Source organism: Ptychodera flava, chromosome 14 (genome assembly GCF_041260155.1).
Source record: "Ptychodera flava strain L36383 chromosome 14, AS_Pfla_20210202, whole genome shotgun sequence".
Taxonomy (NCBI): domain Eukaryota; kingdom Metazoa; phylum Hemichordata; class Enteropneusta; family Ptychoderidae; genus Ptychodera; species Ptychodera flava.
In genome coordinates this window covers 14,596,843-14,621,826 of record NC_091941.1, presented here as the reverse complement: position 1 = coordinate 14,621,826, position 24,984 = coordinate 14,596,843, and the positions used below count along the sequence as shown (strand labels likewise).

The 24,984-nt window shown below is 39.2% G+C and overlaps 2 protein-coding genes across 2 annotated transcripts in view; one reads left to right on the top strand and one right to left on the bottom strand.

The window, feature by feature from the left end:
* LOC139149487 (cytidine and dCMP deaminase domain-containing protein 1-like) overlaps nucleotides 1-24,984 on the top strand; it is a 696,744-nt gene that overhangs the window by 100,219 nt on the left and 571,541 nt on the right. The window lies entirely within an intron of this gene.
* Nucleotides 5,054-17,815, bottom strand: LOC139149476 (sialate O-acetylesterase-like). The gene is made up of 10 exons (XM_070721250.1): nucleotides 17,657-17,815; nucleotides 14,212-14,367; nucleotides 13,589-13,773; nucleotides 13,273-13,411; nucleotides 11,982-12,171; nucleotides 11,375-11,520; nucleotides 11,058-11,188; nucleotides 10,311-10,468; nucleotides 9,934-10,132; nucleotides 5,054-6,308 (listed from the first exon to the last, which is right to left on the bottom strand). The coding sequence occupies exons 1-10, from the start codon at nucleotides 17,736-17,738 to the stop codon at nucleotides 6,051-6,053; spliced, it is 1,644 nt and encodes a 547-aa protein (XP_070577351.1). The 5' UTR covers nucleotides 17,739-17,815; the 3' UTR covers nucleotides 5,054-6,050.

The window sequence follows — 24,984 nt, the reverse complement described above, 5'->3', positions numbered from 1 at the left end:
GTTTTGACTTTGGTGATAGGGGGGTCACCATGTTTTTGAAATGTCAAATAGGGGGGGGTCAGTGTGTTTTTGAATTTTGACACAGGCTCATCATTGCCTAAAATGCTAATGTCAGCCACAAATTTCATCATTCAGTTGTATTTTTCGGCGCGCCCTTCGGGCGTGTAGCCTAACTTTAATCATCAGTCACATTTTTCAGCACGCCCAACTTAAACATATCAAGCATACATACATCAGAGATATCTGTACGTTCAATATTTTTCAGCGTGCTCTTCAAGCTCATTACTTTAATATATCAGACATTTTTCAGCATGCCCTTCAGGTGCATGACTTTAAAGAGGCACTCCCATTTGGTAACATTTTTAAAACACATTTTTTAATGCCAACGGTCGATATTTGACGTGGCGACTGCGCGCGGATCGCGAGATATCGATAAAAACATGTCATTTCCCGAGTGTATTTTTCACATCCCGAAGTTTTACGATCGTTTCTGATTATGACGCGAAATCCCCCGAAGGTTTGTTGTTGTGCTGATTGATGATATTCTAGGGAGTCCATAATAAGTTCGAACGAAATTTTACCTCCCACTGCGATGACTTTATATACAGCATTATGTCTTTACCACAGGTCAGTTTTTGAAAACGTCTTCTTAGCTTTTGTCGTTTTCATTATTCTAAATCAGTTGTATTATATTTTAACCAATACCACATAAATATCAGTTTTTACGTGTAAAATATTAGCCTCCTCCGATGACTACATTTTTTCGTCTGCCACACAGTACGTGTGGTTCACCGCGCGCGTGGTATGCGCCTATGCATACCACGCGGTGGCCGCTATGTATCAACCGCACGTAACTGGGCTAGTCACCTATGCGAATTCTGGTGGAATCAGCAAAAATTGTTTTTCGTTTTTTCACCAAGTCAGTAAGACTCAGCTTTCTCCCACGGGGCATGACCGATCACCGACGCAAGTGGCACTGTGGCGTACAGCAGCGTCAGTGTAGACTCGTACTCCGTAGCTTAGTTGACAGTGGCCCCAGTGCCGAACCTTCGTTGTTCGGAAGCTGAATTTAGGTGGGCCACCGGAATTCAAACTTTTACTTTTTTGAAGACATGTTTTTATTGATATCTCGCGATCCGCGCGCAGTCGCCACGTCACATATCGACCGTTGGCACTAAAAAAATGTGTTTTAAAAATGTTACCAAGTGGGAGTGCCACTTTAAAGGTATACTGTCACCTGTTCCAATTTTGCCACAGTTACCATGGAAAGAGAAAATCCGACCAATCACAGATTTTAAGCGGGTGGCCGCTTTTTAAAAACAGCGCCCTCACATGGGCATTTTGAATACCAAGGAACGCCCCTTTGACCATATATGGGCATATTTAGATTACAGGTGACTGCATACCTTTAGCTACAAGGCATATATATCAGAGATATCAGGATGTTTCATATTTTTCGGCGCGCCCTTCGGGCGCCATACTTTAATAAATCAGAGATATCTTGAAAGTGTACCATTATGAAATCTGCATTTCATATGAAAAGGATGACAAATTCCTGATACTTTTCTGTTCTCTCTATGAGAATTCAATATGAGAAAGCAACATGCACAAATATTTCACAATATATATTTGATACAGTGACTTATTTTAGAGATAGAAAAATGACAAGATATCTTTCCTTCTCATTGATGCAATTATTTTCCTTTGTGTCACAGGTTTTCTGTGGAAAGATGCTTTTTTATGAACAAAGTAACAGTTAAAAAGGGCAGTTTTTGTCATTATTAGCTGTGCTTTTATGGTTTCAATGTTACAAGAAAAGGTCCTCTCAGACACTGTACACATCAGATTTGGCTAAAAAAGCTCCATATGGCTCCTCAGGAGATTTACTAGGATGGCTGGCAAGTCTTAACACCCATCAAAGTTTTTAATTAACTGCTTTTTCCTCTTTGATATTAATGATTGACATCCATTTCTGTACAACAGTTAAGGAATCTGGTTAATCATAGAAAGTGTGAAATACATTAACAGCTCATTCAAAATACAGCTCATTCAAAATGTACTGTATTCAAACTTTAAGATTGACACTTTGAAATTCCTATCTTACAACTGACATGTCAACATTTTCATTAAAACATAGAATGACTATTTAAAATGTAAATGTATGTAGAAATGTTTTCGAAATTTGGAATATGGGTTGTCACCCTGTTTTCAAAATTTGGAATAGGGGGGTCAGCCACTTTTTGACGTCGGCAAAAAATAATCCACCGCCCCCTCCCCCCCCCAGGCCGAAGAAACTGACCAGTCCCTAAACATGGGTCGAGTTTTCACCCGAAGCAAATGTCCAATGCTTTAGGAAAACCTTCACATGTTTAACAAAATAAGTTTAAAATTTCCAAAAATTTCTCAAAGAAATCGCTAACTATGGGTCATGTTTTGAAATATACATGGATAGATATTTTCGATTCGGGCGGGACACCCCCCCCCCCCCCCATATGAAGATATCACAGTCACCTGTGGTCGGTCTATTCACTGTCTATTCCGCTCGGCGTCTATGCCCCCATAGATGTGTGTACATAAGCTTGTGTCTTTTTCTCGGCATATATACACACGTCTATGGGGGCATAGACGCCGAGCGGAATACACCGACCACAGGTAACTGTGGAAGATATCACAGTCCCTTGGTGGCCTATTTAGCTCTTGGACTATTCGCCCCATTAATGGTGGGGTTTTTCAACATAAGTATGCTATTCTATAACATTTGAAAGGAAGCAAACAATTGGAGGGAAAGTGAAAACTGTAATCCAAAAAGTTAGATTTGCAATATACTTAAACGTATCAACTGTCGCTTTAGAACGGATGCCGCGGGGCTCCTCCCTTATTTTGTAGACGACTTCGATGAAATCGTAATTCCCAACGAGACAATGCGATTCCGTTTTCACAAAGTGTATTTTGAAGTATTACTCCGTTATCTTTAGGCCTATATTCCCCAAAATTTTGCCTTTGTTTACATTCTTTAAAAGTCAACATAGAAAACACTCTCTCCTCCTAAGTTATTGCATGACTGTAATCAGAATACTTGTGTTGGCATGCACAAGTACATGTACCATATCGACAAGTCCAGTAGACTAGTAGTGTTTGCTCTAGACCAGCCGGGCTACGCTTTCAAGTTGTAACAGGAGAAACTTTTAGGGCGGTTTTTTTGCAAATTTGGATAGCTTCTCAAGGACTTAGAATGACACAATACCTTTAGACGACGTTTTAATTGATGCCGCATCCCATAGAGCATAATTAGGCCAAAGTGATTAAATTTTTTGTTTTGCGTCCACTCAAAATGGGAAAAGGTACGCGTGTAAGCGGCTGAAAAACACACACAAGAAATTAACACAATGTAATTTGATTGCAGCAAATAAAAAAATGTAACAAAATTTTTAGTTCAGAAAAGCTAAGCGGGTATGTCCTAAATTTCCTATTCAAATACACTGTTACAGACTAAATTTTCTTTGGATTACTGATATTGTTTTTGTAATTTCGGAATCTGTACAAAGGTCAGTGAACGAGAGGGTTGAACTTTTCAAGTCTGTGTAAGGGTTAATGATCGTTATGAATTTTCACACATCTTGGTTCAAACTCCGTTGTTAGGGACATTTAATGTATTTACGTCATTGACACCTAAGTATCAAGGATAAAGATAGACACTTTTATTAGTGACATCTAGTGTCAAGGCAGTAAAGTGAATTCTTATAGTCAATATTTAAATATTCCAGGCAGGACCCTGGGACGATTACATAAGGGAAATGTTGTATAACGATGATGTCACCTATGCAGATCATGTAAGATTTTATATGATCAATATCCTATCAGAGAAGGTTTAGTAATGTATTTCTTGAAGGGAAGAATATATTAATTATTGTAGCCAATCAGGAAATATTAGTTGATTAGTGATTGGAGGATTAATAATTTGATCTAATTAGGATGTTAGGATTTCTTTTTAAAAAGGGATGATCACCCACTATTTTCAGTCGGAGGTAGCTGGGCATCAGATGTGTAAACTTTACACTTCAGTAATAAACCACCATCATTGATATCCAACAACTCTGTGAGTCTCTACTCTGTCAAAGATCTCGAAGTACCTCTCAGCAGTGAGTACACTCCCCAGACCGGCGAGGTACGACTATAACAACACTGTGTGTGTTTTTCATGAAAACCTTTAAAACCTAAGAGGGTGGGGACGCAAAACAAAGAATTTAATTACTTTGGCCTTATGCTTGTAGGTATGGACCATTTAACTCAAATGATACCTTGAGACTAGTAGTTTCACAGTCTCTTGGGGTTCGACATACGGCGAAAACCGCCGCGCTGCAAGCATTGGAAAGCATTTTAGCCTTTCACATTCCTCTTGTTATGCGCACAGCGGCCTTTGCCGTGTGTCGGAGGACGTGAAGGCCCTAGCGGAGGCATGATCTTAATCTATCGCGGTTGCCCGATCAGAGACCGTGTAAATTTATCATTTCGACATTTGCAAACTATTGGCACTCATTTAAACATGGGAGGGCGCTGTGATTTGGCAAACGGGGAAGGGTTGACACATGCGTCACAAAGTATAAAATATGGTTGATGTGACGTTAACATAGGTTAATTGCGATCTGAATTGTCCAGTTTCGGTTCAACATTTTTTCACCAAAAAAGTACTAGTAATGCAGCTTTAAAAATTAAGATAAGATTTCTGGGCCAGGATGACGCAATGCTGCTACGATGTTCTGCTTAATATATGTTAAATGACAGAATTATCAAGATCGTGGTTTTGAGGACATTTTTTCTGAGGAAGCAATATCTCTCCTGATTTCAAGCCTGGTATGTTGAAAGTTGAAATGAGAAATACATTTTCGAATATTTCAAACAATTTTGAGGATGGCAGAAATCACTTGAGATGGCCTTTGGGTATATTAACTTTGAGTACTAAGTGATGTAATTCATAAGGATATAATGCCGTATCGTCTGCTTTGTATTATTTTCTGATAACATTTTCTATAGAAAACAAAGCTGAAAGAAAGTCTTAAGATTTTTGTCAATTGTCAAAGACACATTTAATGTTTTGGGTAACAACAAGGTCATGAGTACTTTACATATTTCAACACCATCAACTCATCATGTGTTCTGCAATAGACGCTACCATCTTTTAAGCAGCGTGACGAATCCACGTACTGTAAAATCAAGAACAAGACTAGCTGAATCAAGAAGTGAAATGACTTTACTGTTGTACAGTACTTGGTGACACACCACGAGAAAATGAACTGTATTGGCCAAGTCACTATCAAAATGCAGGAATGTATTGTTCTTGTGTGTTCACTGTCCCTGAGTTGAAAGACTTCTGTGCATTAATACGAAGTAAGTACAAACGCCTATATCTTTTGTACAACACAATAAACATGAAAACCCTACACATGGTAAGTAGTTAAGATGTTACACGGCAAGAAACAGAGGTGGGCTCAAATAAAAGACTCATTTATCAAGAATGTCGCCAATATGACAGCTGGTCCAGCCAGACTGTGAGAAGTGTTCTTATTTGGCCTCTGCATCATGGAATAAAGTCATGTGATCATAAGTTGAACACTCGGCTAGGGTTTCACATCATTCATGTATAACTGAAAGATTTTCTGTACGAAATTGTGTCGCAATGATGAAATGTTATCTGTCTATCAATAAACAAAATGAGACTACTGAATGGTTGCACAATACACACATCATCGGTGACGTCCAAGTTTTCACAACGGCATATGCAGATGAAATCAAAAAGGTTTATGAACGCGTAAAATATGTGGCTATGCCAACTGATGCTTCCGGAGTGGAACACGTAAAATTACTCAGTTCAAAAGTCTTAACAAAATACTGAGTAGTTTGAAAATTGCAAGGATATAGCTCCATTGCGATATACTGCATAAAATATATATAAAAAAAAACATGGAAAATATTGTTCTCGGTAAATAATGGAGAGACTTAATATGGCTGTGACTACATCTTACACGAGTATGGCCACTGCGTCTGGTCAGCGTCTATTTCCATATCACTCTCTTATCAGTTAGAGAAAAGAGAATATGGGGCGCCGGGAGAGCATTGACACGACTGTAAACTGAACACTGCTTGTAGACACACGGATAATCCCTCCACGCATACCGAATTGCTTGCATCGTTTCGTTAGAACACTGTTTGGTGGAGAGTTGTACACCATATGTACCGATTGCAGACGAGATAGGTGCTGCATGCCAGTCAGTGGAGAGGTAAGTGCAATTATTGGTCGGTGAACAGCAGACCTGTAACAAAATGTAAATAATGAACCATCAAGTTGTTTACTCTTTTTTGAAATTAAGAAAAAAGCGACCTAGCGGCCGATATAGCTCCGCTGTGTTTCATAGAGAATAATTATTTTTGACACATGTTGATGAAGGAGGTGGAAATCTTTGATAACTTAATTCAGTGGCCAGAAAAAAGTGGCAAAATAGCTGCAAAAATACACAATTGAAGATTTCATCATACTTTGAATATATCACAGCAGATCATCCCTAAGACATGTCAACCAAAGCTATCTGATGAGTAGTTTTTTGAGAACAAAATTTTCTGACCAAAAATGGCAACAATTGCCCCCAAAAATAACAAGTCATCGTTGATGACACAGTCCCCGCTTGCTAATGGGTACTTTGATTACAGGTCCTGTGATAAAAATACTTTGATACAGATGGCACTCAATGGCCAAGAATGAGTTCCATTGTGATGAAAAACATAAAACCAATGTAGGCCACTATCCTAAAGGTCATTAAATGAGTCAACTGGGAATTAGTTGACAGGATGTTGCAAAACACTTTTTCATACTATCCTAACACTAATAGATTATCACCGGTACCATATTTCATAAAGTTTAATGCAGTATTTACAACACTATGAGATCAACATCTGTATCAAGTTTCATCAAATTTAACGTTGTATTTGTGGATATATCACTCTAATTAGGAAAGTTCATTACATATGCAATTACAAATTAATTAAAATGACACTGATAAATGTCTTTTTCACTGTTAAAGCAATGTGAGCTTAACATCTGTACAAAGATTCATGAAATTTTATGCAGTATTTCTTGACATATCAGCCTAATTATGAAACTTCAATAATTGACATGATACTGCTACATGACGTGAAACAAATTGACGAGCATGTATGAAATATGTCAATGTCCTTGTACTAACTTTGAATGATACTGGTGGAAATATATCTGAGTTATGGCTCAGTATGAGAAAATTGTAACAAAATCGCCGCCACGCAGCGATATTTGATCTTACCGTTTAAAAAATCTACATGTATATGTATGACATAACTCAATGTCCAGTTACAAACTTTGAATAAAATCACTTGAGACTTGCCAGAGTTATGGCTCTCGACATGAAAAAAAAACATAACAAAATTGCCACCATGTGGTCATATCGGACCTTATCGAGAACAAATCAAAGTACATATTTATATCAAAGTACATATGTATACTACAAGTCAATGTCCTTGTACCAACTTTGAATAAATTTGCTTGATACATGTCTGAGTTATGGTTCAGGACATGAGAAATCATAAAAAAACGGCCACAAGGCGGCCATATTGGATCGTATCACAAAACAAATCAATGTGTATATGTATGACATAGGTCAATGTCCTTGTACCAACTTTGAATAAAATCAGTTGAGATATGCCTGAATTATGGCTCTGTACACGAAAAAATCATAACAAAATGGCTGCACAGCAGCCATATTGGATCATATCACAAAACAAATTGACGTGCATATCTATGATATTGGTCCATGTCCTTGTACCAACTTTGAATAAAATCGGTTGAAACATGTCTGAGTTATGGCACTGTACATGAAAAAAATCGTAATAAAATGGCCGCCTGGTGGCCATATTGGATCGTATCACAAAACAAATCAACATGCATATATATGACATAGGTCAATGTCCTTGTACCAACTTTGAATAAAATCGGTTGAGATATGCCTGAGTTATGGCTCTGTACATGAAAAAGTCAAAACAAAATGGCCGCCTGGCGGCCATATTGGATCGTATCACTAAACAAATCATTGTGCATATGTATGACATTGGTTATTGTCCTCGTACCAACTTTGAATAAATCAGTTGAAACTTGCCTGAGTTATGGCTCTGTACATGAAAAAATCGTAATAAAATGGCCGCCTGGCGGCCATATTGGATCATATCACAAAACAAATTGACGTGCATATCTATGACATTGGTCAATGTCCTTGCATCAACTTTGAATAAAATCGGTTGAAACATGTCTGAGTTATGGCTCTGTACATGAAAAAATTGTAATAAAATGGCCGTCTGGCGGCCATATTGGATCGTATCGCAAAATAAATCAATGTGCATCTGTAGGTCATAGTGCTATGCCTTTGTGCCAAGTTTGAACAAAATTGGTTCAGCAGTATCTGAGAAACTGTTGATGACGGACGGACGGACGGACGGACGGACGGACGGACGGACGGACACACGGACGGGACCCAATCTATAAGTCCCCGCCGGACTTCGTCCGCGGGGACTAAAAATTGCAGATTTCATTATAATTTCAAAAGATCAAATTTAGTTCATCTATAGAAACAAGTATACCAAATTTCAAAGCTGTTAGACCAGTACTTTTGAGGAACACATTTTTGGACCAAAAATTGAAAACTTCCCCCCCCCCCCCCAAAATTCAAAATTCCAGATTTCATCATAATTTCAATAAATATCATTTAGTTCATCTAGAGAAACCTGTATACCAAATTTCAAAGCTATCAGATGAGTAGTTTTGGAAATACACATTTTTTGACCAAAAATGGCTAAAATTGCCCCAAAAATACAAAACTACAGATTTCATGAGAAATTAAATACATATTACTTAGCTCATCTGTAAAAACCAGTATACCAAATTTCAAAGCTATCAGACCAGTACTTTTTGAGAAACACATTTTTTGACCAAAAACAGCAAAAATTGCCCCAAAATTACAAATTGCAGATTTCATCATAATTTCAATATCATTAAGGTGATCTGTAGGAACCTGTGTACCAAATATCAAAGGCATAAGATGAGTAGTTTTGGAAATACACATTTTTTGACCAAAAATGGCAAAAATGGCCCCAAAAATACAAAATTGCAGATTTCATCATAATTTCAATAAATATCATTTACTTCATCTGTAGGAACCTGTATACCAAATTTCAAAGCTATCAGATCAGTACTTTTTGAGAAATACATTTTTTGACTAAAAATGGCAAAAATTGCCTTAAAAATGCAAATTTGCATATTTCTGCACAATTTGAACAAATCTGAAATCGATCATCCCTAGGGATATATGTATCAAATATCAAAGCTATCTGACTGGTAGTTTTGAAGAAGAAGATTTTTAAAGATATTTTAACCAAAAATGACAAAAATTGCCTTAAAAATACAAATATGCAAATTTCACCACGATTTGAACAAATCTGACTGAAGTCACCCTAAGTAAACTGCATATCAAATTTCAAAGCAATCCGACAAGCGGTTTCAGAGAAGAAGATTTTTTTACCGAAAACACCAAAAATAAGCATGGTTCTAAAGATCCCGTTTTGGTTCAAAATTTGACGATGTCACGAGTTTTGGTATTTTATCATGAGACCTCTTTCTGCTTTGTCATTGAGAATCTGTCGAGTCTCTGCATTGACATCAGACTGGTTAGCGTAGTATGGTGGAAGCACACCACAGGTAAGATATATCTTCTTGGACCAGATATGCGGACTGAGGCTCAAACACTCTTGTTATAATTGACAATATATAACTGTACTAAGATGAAACATGGCTGACTAATAGTATATATATACCGTCATCCACTATAAGATGTATCAAGTAAATTTGTTTTCATACTTTACCTCGAAGCCGTTGTCATACTGTATCACAATTTCAGTTTCCTTGTTGTCGTATATAATATCGATGATATTTAATTGCGGTATAATGATGATTTCCGTTGGGAAAGGTCCTTGGAACTTCACATAGTTTTCTCCGTACGCTACGGCTCTGCCAGCTAGCGTCAAACGATGAGCGGCGTCCTCCTTGTACCTTGGATGAACCCTACGGAGTTATACGGAAATCTAGTCAGGCCTATAAGATTTATGATACATTTATGTCAGATTGGGAAACAAAGAAATTATTGCCACAGGAAATGAAAGACTGGCAAGATTGCTGCAAAGTAGACGGTAAACGATAAGAACTGGGCTGAGACCGACATTGGACAAAGAGTAATACTCACGGTCCCCATGGCGACTGTGGGTCGCCAATGTCCATAGCAACAGCCATGAACACATTTGGCATTTTTTCATTGGGTACGTAACCATAATCAGCCGTTTGGTGCCATCTTATCGTTGGATACCCGTTAATAAGAGTTTCATTTCCTTGGACTGAAGATATCTGCAAAACAAACATGTTCCCTCAAGTTTTTAAACTGGGATGCTCTCATAGAATTGATCGGATGGGGGGGGGGGGGGGGGCAATACTACTAGCGCCTGTGGAACCCCTGGTAAAACAGGGGGTTAGAATGCGTAATTTGAAAGGAGAAAATTCGCGATTGAAAAGGGGTTTTAGAGAAACAATCACCCCTGAGCTGAAATGAGGACGTTTTTAGACAAAATTTTGTACTCATTAAGCCTTTGAATATCTCCATACTGAAGTAGGGAAAGATTTTCGTTCGTTTATATGAAATAAATTGATCAGCTGACGGCCTAGGGAAACAAGGTAGTCTGGTGAGTCTATTATTGAAACAAACCACAAGACAAATCAACACAGGCGAAAGTTCACGAAACGACACCGGGTTAAGAGTTTGATGAATTCGGGTTGTATATTCAGAGTGGAATACGTGCCCTTGGTAACCAATATCGAATCTACGTATTAATCATCACAATTGTAACATCACATCATGAATTCATTCACTTCTCGTCTCCGAATCGTAACCAGAAAGACCATGGGATGAAGGTATGGTGAATAACGTCAGATGAAGTACCTGCACAAATCCAAACGGAAACTGCTGATCGGTTTGTTTATCTGTTCCTATGTAAAACTTGTCCCTCCAATCCTCAATCATTGCAGGAAATGAGCAAGAATAACTCTCTGGCGCAGGTGCATTGGACTCGCCTGAAATGAAAAAGATGTGACCATATTTCCCTGAAATACAAGCCTATCAGATGTCAATTTCCAACCGAAACCGTAGTAAAAAAAATTATAATATTCTGTGAATGAAAAAGTTTGAAAGCACATAATATTCTCTCCATTTTTGAAGAATGGAAATTCTCAAAATTCGGAGAGATCGTACTGTATTACCTTGGTACCAAAGGACGCCTCTTACGGTTAGGTTCAGAAAGGGATGGATCATGGAATTCCACAAAATGGAATGCTCCGCAGGTCCGGGCACTTCCCCTCCGTAGTTAGGAGGAACTGCTGGATTCTTCATTGGATAGATTAGTTTCCTATGGAGATTAATCAAAATAAGGGAAGGAAGCAAAAACCTTCAGATCGAGCTACGTCGGGGTATAAACAGAAAGACAGTCGGTAGAAAGCCATGTGAGAAACAATACACAGTCTTGCAGTGTTTTAGGAATAGATGGGACCAATTACGTCATGTGATTCTCATATTAGGCCAATGGAATGATCGATAATCCCTTTCGTTATCAAGATCGAAAATTGGGAGTAACCACGCACTTCTTGCTTTGAGAATAAAATTGCTTTCAGTTTACCAAAATATTCAAAATTGTGACTTCAATTTTCTGTGAGGGAATTCGATCTTCAGTAGAAACATTGCGGTGAATATTAAAACTTTTCTCACGGCTTTCAAAATGGGTTATCGCAAGCGTAGAGCACTGCTAGCAATCATATTAAGATACTGAGAGATAGTTATCTGTCCATGATGCACATTTTGCGAAACTTGTACCTGTCTTTTACGGGTTCATCTGTAATATTACACTTCCTCAATGAATCCGGCGAAGACCATGCTTCAATGGGCGTGCCACCCCAGCAGCTTACGACCAGTCCAATCGGATATTTGAAATGGTCGTAGATGTTCCGACCGTAGAACCAGCACAGAGCCGAGAAGTAGACTTTGGGTCCTTTCGCGACAGTTTCTGAAAGTGACACAAGGTACAGACTTGACATCCCCTGTTTATCGTTTACCTTTCATACACCGTCACGTCTGTTAAGACCACACCATCTGACGAACCCAATGATAAAAGCCGCCGTCACAGTAATTCCTTTGCATAATTTTAGATCACATCAGTGTTCATTTTTTTAAATCTTTAAATTTGCTCTCAATCCCAATTAAAGCCTCCTTGACTCCGAATTTGCAGAATAATTACACAATGTCAGTTTCAAAACTTAAGTTTGGTCATCTGTTTTACCCATTGAGAGACGTGTGTCTTCCTGCTACTGGGCCTCGGGCACAGATATTCAAAATTTGACAGCACATTTTGATCTACTACTAGCGGGGGACTCGTTTTGAAGTATGGTGTACCTGATCTTCATCAGGTAATTGTTGTAAAAATCGATTTTTTTTTTTTTTTCCGTAGAATTAACAAACGGGGATGGCGGCCATTTTGAATTTCAAGTGTCGGTAAATATCACAGGGCCTTGCAAGAATTATTAGTGTAGAAGTTATGAATATGATCAATAAATGTCTTGTATTAAACTATTTTTTCATTATACAAGCCTTACCTGTGTCTATGTGTGCCTATTACTTTACCCTAGCTATCTGTGTATAGTGTTTCAAAGAAAACAGTCTATATCTGTTAATTGCCCTCCCTAATCCCCTTCATTAATTTGTCCTACCGATCACTGACGCGGGGGGGGGGGGGGGGCTTATCGCCCTGACCAAATACCTCGTTAGCGGCTCATAAGGTAGTAAACGTCTACTACCTTATGAGCTGCTAACGAGTTAAATGGTCAGGGCGATAAGCCCTCGCGTCAGTGATCGGCAGAACAAATTAATGAAGGGGATTAGGGAGGGCAATTAACAGATATAGACTGTTTTCTTTGAAACACTATACACAGATAGCTACTAAGCTAGGGTAAAGTAATAGGCACACACCAGACACAGGTAAGGCTTGTATAATGAAAAGAAGTTTAATACAAGACATTTATTGATCATATTCATAACTCCTACACTAATAATTCTTGCCAGGCCTGTGGTAAATATTTGTTTGGCTTGTGCTAGTTTCTGTAGAATTTACCTGGTGAAGGTATTGACCACGGTTCTAATACTGACTTCAGGTCGTAGTAAGGTTCATGTGATTCGACCAAATCTGCTGTAAATAGCCTGACGTTTGGGTACTTGTAAGATTCCATCATCTCCTGACTTGCATTGAAAACCTGCCACGGAATAGATTGTAAGGTGAAGGTCATGCAATCTGTAACCCATCAATGCAGCTGATATATGAATAATCAAATACCCGAAGGAGATTCTAAACCTAAAGAGGATTCTAGTGTGGAGGTCAATCATTGAATAGCATTTAAATTATCACCCTGACCAAATGTTTGAAAACCAACCTCGTTTACTGTGAATTGCATGTTGCTTTGACCGCTGCAAAACCACACGTCACCAAACAGGACATCCTGAAGTACAATAACTTCCGTAACATTTTGTGTGTCTCGGTGTTTTATAGTAATATCGAACGGTCCACTCGGAGGCATCCTATCGAGGATTACTTGCCATATCCACTCTTGATCCGGTCCTTCAAAGGTATAAATGATGACGATGATAATGATGAAGATTGTGATGGTAATAATGATGATGATCATTATATGATGGGTGATGAGGACGACGACGATGATAACAACGACCGCCGTCTTCATCATTGGCAGCACTAGCATTGTCGTCGTCATCGTTATCAACACCATTCATCTTCATTATCATCGCTATTGTTAGATCACAAAGAAAGTATAGGGATCGCAAATTACCGAACAAATATAAGAGCAAATCGAAAAAGACGATGAAAATATTCAGTCAAGGATGTAGGGGAAAAAACGATACAGGTGTTTGAATCAATGGCTAAATTTGTAAATAATTGAGGTGTGTCATATTAAGGACTACATCTATGAGTTTATCTAATATGTTGTTCAGAGAGACCAAAACGGCTTATATATGCAAAAGGTTATTATGCAGATACCACCTGGATAAGTTTGTGTGACGTAAGGCTTTCCCTTTAGAATCAACTCCAAATTTGCATTGGCAGCTCCGTATCCCCAGATCTTCGACTTATGTGGTTCCATTTGCAGGACCATGTGGTTTCCGTAGTAACTGGCGAGTCGAAAGGTCGGTGCAACATCTGACAGGTAAAGAGACATAAAGTACTTTACTGCCATGATAAAGAAGTACAAAAGCACAGGCGGTTGGAGTATTTGTTATATTGAATGGCTTTTGCTGTTGGCTGTTGGTGCATGACATTCAGCACATATGCGAAAACTTTCTTGATCATTTAAAGGATAGATACCTGAACTACTATAATATGTACTATGCACCACGCTGTTTGGTAGGAGTTTAATATGGAGGAGTTTATGGAGGAGCCATAAACCAATGAAATATATACTGATATATAGCGAGAACATGTGCACATTGTCTGTGATTGTCTCGGATGGTGTCGTATTAAAAGTCAAAACTATAGGCATGCAAATGCTGTAGAGGAGAACAGTAGCGAATTCTCTCAACGACAGAATCGAGGACTGTCAGGTGATCGTTCAATACATACACGGGCAATGTGGAACGGTACCGGTAAGTCAACCTTGCTGTCAATTTTGACACAGGCTCAAGAAAGTATGACACAACCTACAAACAAATACGCACGTCATGAGATTATTATACAAAAAAAAATTGTATGTTTTAAGTTTCAAATATGGCGGCTGTATGCAAAAGTTGGTAGCAGTCTGAACAAACGAATGTAGGCTACCAACGTTTGCAACGTAACCACTTGGACGCCGAATGGATAGGCAACCCATTCTGGTTGCGGTAAAACGTCCTTGTATGGGGCGTTGTGTTTCTCAAAAGATTACAAACGTATCGCAATGCGTTATCTCCAAGTCCGGCCTCGGTGAAGAGACACGCCACTAACCCTGAATTCGAGGATGTATGGTAGAATGTAGTCCAAAGTGTTGAATTATATTCGTTCAGAAGTATCGATTTTCACAGCAAAGTCAACAATGAATAGTTACTTATCGTTTTAGATTATTGCTATTGCAGTTTTGATATCACGGAACTTCAAATATCGACCGGGGTTGGGGTTATCTAGTAAAAAGCCCTGAACAAACAGTACAACGGCTTGTTCGCACAAAACTGATCTCTTCAAAAGTACATCGATTGTCCTTGGAAACTGCATTGTGGTGCTTTGTGTTTTGTAATATTCGTAAATTGTTTGCCATTTATCTTCAAGCACAAACATAACAAACAAATATAACTGCTATAGAAATTTGGAGATAATGATAGTCCTGCAGAATCATACATTAATATTATTGCGATCGATTCGGAAGTAGCATATAAAACAACTAATTTCGTCGTTTGTTTTGAATTAATTATAGAAATAAAAAAGTCCACTTTAAGGTAGTTCGCGCCTCGAAAATGAAAGTTTTGCTCAAACTTTCCTAAGTGAAACGTTCAACCATTCTCTTTCAAAATCGCGAATAAAAATCTGGGTCACCGTGCAAATTTTGGTACTAATAAACTCGAGATTTACGATAATTAAAATTCAAAATGGCCGCCATCCCGCCATATAAAGAAAAAAAAAATCGAATTTCGAAAAACTAAGCCGTTGAAATGTTTTCTTACACCAACAGCTTTCAAATGATCCCCCACAAGTGGTATATCAGAAAAGAATTGTAAAAGTTTGAGAGTCCAAATTTGTGTCCCCGAGGCGCGTTCTACCTTACGCGTCAGTCATGATGAGTTAGTTGTGGACAAATATTCCATAACAAATGGAACCTCAACGGTTTCATGATACGAGGGGCCGTGGTTATAAGAAGTGGTACCCGGCCGATGTTTTGTGGAACGGAAATCGAGACTCGAGCTGTAGGTTATGTTTGATATAATATGCATTATTTGTAAGACGAAAAGTTGGGACAAATGCGTCCGTTATGAATTATTCTGCACAGGTAAATGGAATTTACATAAAAACGTACGGTTGACACACATGCTGCGAAATACCATCCATAGACAGAACATAGGTCATCTCGCAGATGCACAACCAAGTATGGCAGTAACAACCACAATTTACCAAGTAGGCAAGAAGGGACTGTGTTCACACTTACATTTCATGCCCAAGATAAAACATCTGTTTTCTCTACACGAAAAAATATGCAAAAGAAAGTAAGGATATCTTATCAATCTGATTAAAATCAGACGTAGAGATGAAGTTTCCACCTTTGCTTGTTCTCGTTAGCTGATGGTCACCTCACTACTACGGCTATATCAGCCAACCAGAAGAGCAAGTAATGCGCAAAAAGTGGAAACGTCGCCATCTCTATATCTGATTTTAATCAGATTAGATTTGTTATACACCTCTCCAAACTCATGAAACTGGTGATCGATAGTCAACTTGACGTATGAGTAATATGTACATATATGTCTGTGGACACTTTGTAATTTATTGTTCTATCACATGGCGTCTCATAGAACAAACAAAACAGCAGCACGAGCCGCGGTTCTGTGAAGTGAGTGGTTTGTTCCTGGTGAACTGAAGCTATTCTACTGTGCATACCGATATTAATCACCGTATTAATTGTAACCGGAGTGTGAGATGTATACTTCTCGTCCTGAGTTCTACGACCAAAGGGCACGTTTCAGACGTTTCCCCACCACCATGCACCATTCAGTCCGCGGCACACAGTCACTTGTGGTTCGATACACGGCGGCCGCTATGTGGTAGGCCTATGCATTAGAAAATTTGGTCTACTTTTTTAATGCATACCACACACAGTACTAACCACACAGCGGCCGTCATGTCTTTCTTTTACCTCCATGGTCGAACCACAAGCGGCCGTCTCGCGGTCAGTCATGTAGTCAGTATGTCCACGTCCCCTCCCCCTAACTAGTACACCCATGCTCTGCGTCACAAGCGACTGTGAAAATGCAAAAAGGGACACGAGTAACACTGCGACCAATAGGTTTCCTCACGGTCCCTCCACAAAGGGAGGGACCGTGGTTTCCTAAACCGCGACGTGCGTCGTAAATATTGTTTGACCCTAAAAACAAGACTCCATCACCTAGTATATGTAAATATAGATAGGTGTATGTTGCGGTTCCGCAATAGCATGGGGGAGGAAACCGCGCGCGCTCCGTGCAAGACGCGAGACGTGACGATCGCCATAAAACACAGACGTCTGCTGAGACGACGCGGCCGATGGTGCAACCACCCCTGATGGTTGCCATATACACTGACATTCACGTAGTGCATAGACAGCCGCATACGCAGACTGCATGAACCACAAAGGAAAGACAGACGACTGTACTGATCATGGTCGTCTGAGGTCAAACCGAAGCGAACGATATTGCCGCTTTGTACCGTGTGTTGTCGCTTTAGCAGCGACGGGGTATAGCCACTACACGATCATAATATTGCAAACACCTACCTGCTCCGGAAGCCAAGACGAACAGTGGGAATATTAGAGAAATACATGGCCAAACGATACGTCTCGCGCTGTCCGTCGCCATTGTTCACCGTTGTCGTGAACACTGATCTCCGATATTTGCGTATGTGAGGTCACTGCTGCTTCCGCTTTGATATGTGCTTGTGTGATATCAGTAGAAGAATTACATAACACATAAGCTTAGCCTTGTCAGCGCATAACACAACTAGCAACTAGAAAGCATTTGCAAGCAAAAGCGAAGTTCCAGAGACCAGAGCAGCGGAAGAAACAAGAGAATGTGTGACAAAGATAGGTGCAGAATGAAAGAGTGCTTTTAATATTCAAGCACGTACCTATAGGGCTGCTAGCAGTAAACATAATGATATACAACTAAAAGCAAGGCAGTCCACAGATTACAAATGCCTACATGTACGGTAAAAACGAAACAGATACATACGGGGGCGACAACGCACGGAAATGTATATCAGACGACATTCTCGCGAGCCAGAGCAATAATTTTCGCTCCGCTGATCTACGCAAAAGTCAATCGCTTGACGGTAGCGCTGAGTTGTTGCCGTAAAGAGGTGCGTGGTTTACGACGATGATCAGACGAGAGGAAACATCGGACCTAGGCCGCTGAAATTGAAAACCGAGGCCACATGCATTTTCATTTGATTAAAAGCACAGACTAAAACAATTTTCATTGCAATGTCGCTGTTTTCACGAGATACTGACCCGTTTGATCTTGGAAAGTTGAGCTGCTTTAACGTGCAGCCAACGCATGCCGGCGCCGGTGCGGTGACGGCTGTGTGTTACCGGCCTGTGTGTTAACGGCCTCGCAGACTGATATAGGAAAAACCGGGGAAAAACCGCTGGTGGCTCCTCAGAAATACGGCGGGCAGTTTCTCCGCCAAAACAGCCGATTTTGAATCCAAATTTTGCATTGACCTTCGTTTTCGAGCACACCCACCTCGCCTAGGTACACGATGTACCCAGCCGCGCTTGTAAATTTAGGGAAAGCTATAATTTTCTCTCTCTATGCGACCGAAGCCATCTTATGTGCCGCCATTGTTTCATTCGGGCGAAACAGTATAGCGCCACGTACGGCGAGTATTTAGAGAAAAATAAAATCAAAAGCAACAAAAAACAAAGCGAAAAAAAGCTAGAATTATTAATAGCTGAACGCAATATGATAGTCGAGCAATGCAGAATAAAAAATAAATAAATAAACACACAAGAAATGCCCGTAAAACCCGTCTGAGTTGAGCGATGACGTCATAAGCGTGTCGCAATGCATTCTGGGTAATTAAGGTAAAATTTGTGTATAGCATGTTCTATGATAGTAATACCGGAAATAGAGAAAGAAAGAAAGAAAGAAAGCAAGAAAGAAAAAAGAAAGAAAGAAAGAAGGAAAGTGAGCAAAAACTAACAGTTCCAGAGCTGGTCTCTGGAACTAATAAGGTTACCATGCACTCATGTTATTTCGCACGAAACAAGCTGCCAACCACAAGATATATTACATATATTATGTAAGTTTATCGTACTTTTAAGACAAAGGAGAACTTTTATTAAGGTATGTTAGGGAAGTTTTCGAGTCTGTCCGTGCACAGTCCCTCTATCCGTGCAAACTTAGGCTAAGCCTCAAAATAAATTTGCAACAAACACCTTCTTTTGATATTCAGCCGAAGTAAACGATATACCCGTTTTAGTCTTGTTCTTCGCGCGAGTGGGGTGCGGGATTGCTGGATAGCTGAATAGCCCCCTAAATAGCTAGGTAGCTAATAGCTACGTTAGACATAAGAATAGCTTTATATTTAGCTGCTTGGGGCTATTATTAAGCTATTATTAATTTCCACAGGACACTTTTAGCTGCTAATAAACGTAGTAGGTAGCTATTCAGCTAAAAATAAATGATTGCCGAAATGGGCTGGCTATTGAGCTATTCAAGCTATTAGCCGTTTTTAGCCGCTAATAGCCACTCTTAGCTAGCTATTAGCTGGCTACCAGCTAACAACTCCCGAGGTCGGAATGGGCTGGCTCCCAAGGTCGGAATGGGCTGGCTATTGAGCTATTCAAGCTATTAGCCGTTTTTAGCCGCTAATAGCCACTCTTAGCTAGCTATTAGCTGGCTACCAGCTAACAACTCCCGAGGTTGGAATGGGCTGGCTCCCAAGGTCGGAATGGGCTGGCTATTGAGCTATTCAAGCTATTAGCCGTTTTTAGCCGCTATTAGCTGTTATTAGCCAGCTATTAGCTGGCTACCAGCTAAGCAGTGGACACGTCTGAAAAAGCCTGACAACTACTTATTACAAAGGAAGTTACGAACGTGACTTTCACTTAGGTGTACAAAGAATTAGACATCTCAAATATACTGAATAAATATTGTAGAACCTCCATGGTAGAACCAAAAAGTAGTATTGAGGTCTTTATTGAAGATATTTTCTTTCATACAAGTGTAAGTTTCTATTAACCACGGCACATGACATTTTTTTCTGAGTTGAGAACTAAAGGAATCACAAATTGTACGTATTGAGGATTTCATTCACGGGCATGAAAAATTTTGTTGTAAAACGAAATGATCGGGGAATCTTGCGATTTGTAGAACCAAGAAAATATATTAAGTCACATGGCTGGTTGAGCGGTAGAGTAGTTATGGTCAGTTAGTCTCTGTTTGAAAAGTTTTTATGTGATTGCTTGTGTCTGGAAAAGTTTCATGTGATTAATTGTACCGACATTCACGCAGAGGCTAATCAAATACCTGTGACGGGTTTTGCATTGTCTTTTGTTCAAAGACTTATTAAATATGCATGTCAGTTTGCAGCTGAACACAAAAATTGTTTGTAGAAGACTTCCCACAACTGACAAGTACTTACATAGGAAGATACACAAGCGTTTGGACGATAAGCTGTTGTTTTGGCTTGGCCTCTGTATTAAATGAAAGATGCGCGAGAATATGGGTAGAACCAAGAAAGTAATATCAAATGTTCGGTTACTTCAGAAATACCTAATTGCATTGTGCATTTCTTGTCGAGCGGGGCTCTACGGAGGAAATGGTGAACGTGGTAATTGTTTTGTTCATAAGCGAAGGGTAGAATCACGTCAAAAGATCACGCTGTACATGAGAATTGGTAATGTTTATGCCCACTTTACAGGTTTTAACAGATACTAATCCCGGCGACAAACATGAATGACTGATTACACAGGTTCTAAATCAGACAAAGAACTGCGACCAGTAAGTTCATGTGGAAAAGCGGAAGCGCAGTTGCGAGATCACTAAGATCGGCAGTGGGAATAATTGGTGTAAATAAGAAAGATATCGACAAACAGGTGCTGCATTGCAAGAGTAATCGCACCGTAAGACATTGGAAGACTTCTCGAGTTTAAAAGTTCGGAAGCAAATGTTGAAAATGTAATAAAAAAGTCAGAAAATACACGTACGAATTGTATGTCACCTCATTCGGCGTGTTAATGATGAGAGTATAAGTTTCCAGGCAAGGCAATAATTAATACAGGAAAACATGACAGTGATTTTGCATGAATATGATTGATAAGAAAATAGCTGATAGCCAGCTAATAGCCAGCTAACATTGGCTAATAGCGGCTAAAAACGGCTATTAGCTTGAATAGCTGAATAGCCAAAGATTTTGGTATCATAGCAGAATAGCTGAATAGCTGCCTAACAAGCCCGAAGCAGCTATTAAGTTTCATTAGGTCCCAAACATAATAGCTGAATAGCCGCTAATTATCCCTTGAGTCATTGCTATAAACTCTCTTAGCTAAATAGCTGCTAAATATGTCAAGCTGGCTATTTTGGCTATCCAGCAATCCGCACCTTTATGCTTCGCGCAAAACCGTGATACAATCTGTACACTATTTATGTAAAATCCCTGTATTTGCACAATGTAATTTCAGTAACGACAAACTATATTCATTTTGATAATATCATGGAGGTAGCTCCATGATAATACTTTTAATTTTGTCAAGAGGGTAAGGTGCACGTGGCCGATTGCTTCCACAGTCACGAGAAAAGATTGAAAACTAGGCATGGCAGCTCGGTCTACCGTAGGCTTGGTTCAAATCTGTGATTTGTGAATTATTGGAATAATGTTTGAGTGGAGTGAACGCAATGATTGTTTTTTGCTTTCATGTGAAACGCGCGCGTCAGTAGAGCGGACGCGTTGAGTCCGGTGAACGCTATACATGGGAGTTTCACCCGTGAATCCGACAGAAACTAACTCACTATACTGCGCAGATTCAAAGGTAACAGATTCAATCGCTTTGAAAACCTGGCCTGGGCGACCAAGTTCCGAATAGGTTTGTACGAAATAGGAGAGACACAAGAGAAAATATTATAAATTATTTTATTTTTTACAAATGCACCGACTTGAACCACGTCTAGTTCTACTGATGCAAGACTTGAAAGGGTTGCTCTGCCACCAAAGTGACAACAGATTTGTTGATAACAAACCTTTTGCATTCGTTTTGGACGAGACGAGGAGACAAAAAATTAATCATAATATCATTTCAGAAGAGAATGTATCAGTGAATCATCAAGTTCCAGGCCAGGTGTGACAACTTCAACAGTGGTGCGAAATGATGACCGTTTTCATGACAAGAATTGTGCAATGCTTTACGGATTGGAACTAATTTGGGATAATTGGATCTTCATAATGTTCAAATTTCTCAAAAGTGTTAGGTGCCCTATAGCTGAATGTTAAAATATTACAAATTACTCATAAAAACAAGTGTATAACTGAAGAAGAAAACAGATGAGCTTACATTTGCAGATTAAACCGACATTACTTCACTTTTCTCATCCCAAATTAGTTCCAATCGTGTTATTTTTTGCATACAAATTTTGTCCTCAAGACTTCAAACATCGAATCAAAAAAGCTGGCATCTGGATTTTATACGATACAAAAGGAAAGGTAACGGCCATCGTCCGCTCGCGCGGGTCCGTTACTTCGGAAGCATCCAGCTGCCCGGACAAGACGACCTTGGCAAGCGGAGAGGGGCTGCTCGTCAGTTTTTCACAAACAGACTGGGCGACAGCCAGCTCTCACAACACATTAAAGGCGCGGTCGTCGGAACTGCGCTCAAAGGTCGCTTGGGACCCCTACGACTGATGTAAATACTGTATCAAAGGCATGTTGGCGATAGATGAAAGTTAAAAAAAAGTTTGTCATAATGTACATCGTAAAATTTAAATGTTGCAGCTATGTTGACATGATGCATCTATATATAAACAAGAAAGTCGCACATGCGCAGTTCCGACGACCGCTACTCGTAAAGGCTGTTAACAGTCACATTGCGGCCTCGCGATTCCGTTTCACAAATTTTAAAGTAACCATAAATTGAGAACTGAGTAAGGCACAGAAAGAATTACAAATCACCACAGGACAGGCTACACCATTAATTTGGGATAAGTATGGATTTGTCAATGAAAAAAATTGACACCCAAACCTGTAACGTGGGCTGCGAAAACGATGCTATTGTAAACTAGTATACAAGTACCGTTTCCCAGAGCTTTCTCTTTAATGTAAGTGAAACACCAGGTGACACATACATGTGAAAGAAACAGTCAAGTTTCATTGTCATAAAATCAGCCCCCCCCCCAAAAAAAAGCGACCCTCTCCCCTGGTCAGGCTTGCCCCCAAGACCTACAAGTTTTCTTAAGATCGACCCTCCTAAAGCAAAGAAATGACCTCAACGCGGACATACTGAATTACTGCTGATTTTGAGTTACGCCTAAACATCGTGGCTTTACGTAGCCTTGGGAGGGGAAGCTGCCATACAAATCATAATAAATCACTATCACTAAGAAATAATTATGTAGTCCCGATTGCATACTTTTGAAAATATAGTAGATAGGTAAGGATCCTTTGTTTACAACCATTATTATTTCTGAATTCTAAAAATTCAAATTTCTTGTACACACATGTACATTTTACCTCCCTCTGCAAGCAAAGTAAAGTTACATAAATTAGCAAACATATATAACAGTACATATAACTTGCTTTGTAGGGGAAAATTGTCAATAGTTTTACCAATAGACTCCCATATATTATGATTTCATATTTATGGACGAAGTGCTACATCGGCCATATTTTAGGTTCTAATGATTGCGCAAAAATTGTGACCCTCCCCATAAGACATGCTGAATTTCATGACCCTTCAAAAATGTTTGTACGAAAAATTGCAACCCACCTAAAAACACCGACCGCGCCCATGTGAATTTCTGTCCAGCTATGACGGTATTCATGTATAATGTACATGTAGTAACAATCAATACATGTTTAACCCTTTCAGGCCCGACTTTCTGGTAACTTACCAGAGCTACCCCTATATATAGGGGTTTAGGCCTGAAAGGGTTAAACTTTGCTGAAATTTCGACTTTTGGAATTTTAACTGTTGTAGTACTGAAAATCCTTCGACGAATGTCCAAACACACTTTTTCTTTAAAAAAAAGACATTTGACTGTATTTAGAAGCGATTTCTCATCCGAAATGCCCTTTGATCTTTTGAAGTGAACAGTCCAGCAAAATCGCTAGTTCTTCTCAGTTGCTTTTACAACAATTAAGACAAACATGGATCCCATTCCACTGATTATAATTCGTTCGAAAGTTCATATATGATTGACAGCAGCCAACATCACATTGACTGTAAATTCTTGTCGAGTGCACCGCAAATTTTAAACAGAAAGTAAAATTTATTGACAAATAGTTACTTTGATTGCAGATATGTCCACCATCAACATGAAGCGTCATGTGTCGTAACTATCAATAAGTAAACAATCGTAATATGTACATAGAATGTTTTGAATGACAAAATTACAATAATATAATGTGAATAGTGCAGTTTAACTGTCAAAATAACTTTAAGGCGCATCTTTTCACGCCAAGTCTCTCGAGACCCGAAAATTTACCTATAATTCAGTTGCATTATGATTTTAGGGACTGGTCAGTTTCTTGGGTTGCAATTTTTCGTAAATTTGAAAACAGGGTGACCCCCCTATTCCAAATTTCAAAAACAGGGTGACCCCCCCGGCACGCGACATAGGTAAAACAAAAGGTGGACAAAATTATATATATATATATATATATATACCCGGTATATGTTATATTTTACATATATTTATATTTTAAAATAGTCATTCTATGGTTTTAATGAAATTGTTGACATGTCAGTTGTAAGATAGGAATTTCAAAGTGTCAATCTTAAAGTTTGAATACAGTATATTTTGAATGAGCTGTATTTTGAATGAGCTGTGAATGTATTTCACACTTTCTATGCTTAACCAGATGTCCTGAACTGTTGTACAGAAATGGATG